Source organism: Cnephaeus nilssonii, assembly GCF_951640355.1.
Source record: "Cnephaeus nilssonii genome assembly, chromosome: 21".
NCBI lineage: Eukaryota > Metazoa > Chordata > Mammalia > Chiroptera > Vespertilionidae > Cnephaeus > Cnephaeus nilssonii.
Genome location: NC_137092.1, coordinates 38,268,820 through 38,271,776, shown reverse-complemented (window position 1 = coordinate 38,271,776; position 2,957 = coordinate 38,268,820). Strand labels below are relative to the sequence as shown.

General features: G+C 46.7%; 1 protein-coding gene across 1 annotated transcript; it reads left to right on the top strand.

The window, feature by feature from the left end:
- Positions 1-1,392: 1,392 nt before the first annotated feature.
- On the top strand, positions 1,393-2,346 carry LOC307092976 (olfactory receptor 10Z1; the record flags this gene model as incomplete). Its single annotated transcript, XM_079760586.1, has 1 exon — positions 1,393-2,346. One exon carries the CDS (start codon positions 1,393-1,395, stop codon positions 2,344-2,346), a length of 954 nt encoding a protein of 317 aa, XP_079616712.1.
- Positions 2,347-2,957: the final 611 nt, after the last annotated feature.

Genomic DNA, 2,957 nt, shown 5'->3' with positions numbered 1-2,957 from the left:
CCACATGGGGGTGGCCATCTTGTGCAAGGGCGTGAGGGGCAATTTGCATATTCCCTCTTTATTAGATAGGATATGTATGTATGCATGTATTATGGTTTAACTTATGATCCTAGCATGTTTTTATTCATTTTCTTTTCTGATTTCCCCCCAAAGCATTCCCAGCTAATGACAAACACAATTAGATGTGCTTCCCGAAACAGCACCCATTGGGACTGGGGAACCCTCAGAGAGAGAAGTTGTTTTGACAGAAATAGATATGATTCACCACCTGGGAGTAGGGTGTAAAAGGAGATTTCCTAGTATCATTTGGGAACATCACTCTTTGTTCAGAATAAGAGCTTCTGAGATGGAGTTCAGGCTTCCTCTGCTGCAGGCAGACCTAATGGGGGGCCGTTAGTGCATGGCAGCGGAAAAGCAGGACTGTCTCACGGCGAGCCTCTGCAGGTGAGTGGAGACTCTTTCCTTGCTCAGTCTTCCCCATGCCTTGTTCACAGAAGGTTTTCTGAGTCAGTGGAGCCTTGTGGCTGATCTTCGGGCTGAGGGTACACAACTTGCGCTGAGCCCGGATTCTTCCTTCAGTGATTAGCACAGACTCCCATGTGAAAGGCTTGGGGTAGGGAAGGTATAGACACAAGAGATTATTGTGGAGCAATTTGCTTCTTATTCTGTATTCATGTTAGTGAGCATCCCCTAGTGTCTGAGAAGAGTCATCAAGTTTGGGGAAACTAATGTTAGATGAGAAGAAACAACACTTTCCTCCAGTCTTGCCTCTGTGTGAATTTGAGAAAGTCACTTCACTGTGTTGGCTTTGTTGCCTGATCTCTAAAATCACATTTATCAAGCCACCCCACCTTAAATTCTAACAGGCAATGTGCAAGTGTCCATATGTGTATTCTTATGTGGCAGCTTATGCCTGATGTTGGTATGAATAAATGTGTGGTGCATCTGAATATATATATGTATGTGCTATCTGAATATATATGCATTTACATGACTGACATATTTGTGGATATTGTCATGAATGGTACATGTGCAATGCATAGTTTTGAATGTGTGGCGTGTGCATAATAATGTGTGAGTGTTTTGTATGTGGTAGGCATGTATATATATATATGTGCCAGCATATGTGTAGTGATGTATGTGTTTACATGCATGAGTGTGCATATTGTGCACCTTTGTATGTCTGGATGCACAGATGTGCCTGTGAGAGTGAATCCATAAATCTGTGTATCTAACGTAACCAATACCTTTCTGAAGTTAGTTGCTGTCTAAATCAGAACTTCATTTTCAAGTTACAACAGGCACAGGACAATGACAATCCCAGTCACCCTGCCTTCAAAAGAAACTGGGCATCAACTGGCAAGGTGAAACGAGTCAGCACAGCTCTCAAGGATGTCACTCAGCGTGGGGCAGCCCAATGCCACCTCCTGGGGGGGCTTTGTCTTCCTGGGCTTCTCCAGCTTCGGGGAGCTGCAACTCGTGCTCTTTGTGCTATTCCTCTGCCTGTATCTTGTCAACCTAACCAGCAACGTCTTCATTATCCTAGTCATCAGGCTGGACAGCCATCTTCACACTCCCATGTACCTATTCCTTTCTTTTCTGTCTTTTTCTGAGACCTGCTACACCTTGGGCATCGTCCCCAGAATGCTCTCCGGCCTGGTCATGGGAGACCAGCACATCTCTTATGTGGGCTGTGCTGCCCAGATGTTCTTCTCCGCCTCGTGGGCTTGTACCAACTGCTTCCTTCTGGCTGTCATGGGCTTTGACAGATACGTGGCCATCTGTGCCCCGCTACACTATGACAGCCGCGTGAATCCCATCCTCTGTGCCCAGCTGATTGGCATTTCCTTCCTCAATGGTTACCTCTTCGGGCTGGGAATGACACTGGTCATTTTCCACCTCCCATTTTGCAGCTCCCATGAGATCCAGCACTTTTTCTGTGACACGCCACCGGTGCTAAGCCTGGCCTGCGGGGATACACGCCTGAGTGAGCTGGGGATCCTCATCCTCAGCTTGCTGGTCCTCCTGGTGTCCTTTCTCTTCATCACCATCTCCTACATCTTCATCCTGGCCGCAATACTAAGGATCCCCTCGGTTCAGGGGCGGAAGAAGGCCTTCTCCACCTGTGCCTCACACCTCACCGTGGTCATAGTTCACTATGGCTGTGCCTCCTTCATGTACTTGAGGCCCAAAGCCAGTTACTCTCTTGAGCGGGATCAGCTTATTGCTGTCACCTATACTGTGGTGACTCCTCTCCTCAACCCCATTGTTTACAGTCTGAGGAATCGGGCTGTGCAGACAGCTCTGAAAAATGTTTTCCAACGTAGATTGCTGGGGAAAGGATGAAGACTACAGCAATGGGACCATCTCCTCTGCATAGGCTGGCGTATACCGGGACGGGAGGCCTATGGGCCAGGTATTCAGGACCTCACGCCAAAGCTGCCCTATGGGAGAGCTCCCCCTGCCTCCTGAACTTGCCCCAGGGCTGTAGGAGGATGAGCTCAGAATCTGAATTTTCACTTTCAGCCTCAGAGATACCACCTTCAGTTACGGAAACCCAGTGCTGTACACCTAAAACTAGTTCAAAATATTATTCAATGTAAAGTGTAAATAAAAAATTTAAAAGATAGAGATGTAAAAGTAAAACCACACACGAGAAAGCATTTTATAACTGATCTGAGCAAGATGAGGGAAGTTTGGAGTGCTCAAGTTCAAAGCAGAGCTGGCTGGAGCCCTACCGGCAAGTCTGTAGCGAGTCCTAACATAATTACATGATTAGTCTATTAGATCTTTAATGGTCTTCCAGGATCTGAAACTCAGTGAATATCAATGTGAATGCTTGGCTAAATGAAAAGGGAGGTTGTTTTCTCTTTCTGTCATTGGGAGTCCTTCATCTTTGTATAGTGTGCCCTCTCTGTCCCTGGCTCATGATTACCTTCTTTCTTTTAACTGGCTCT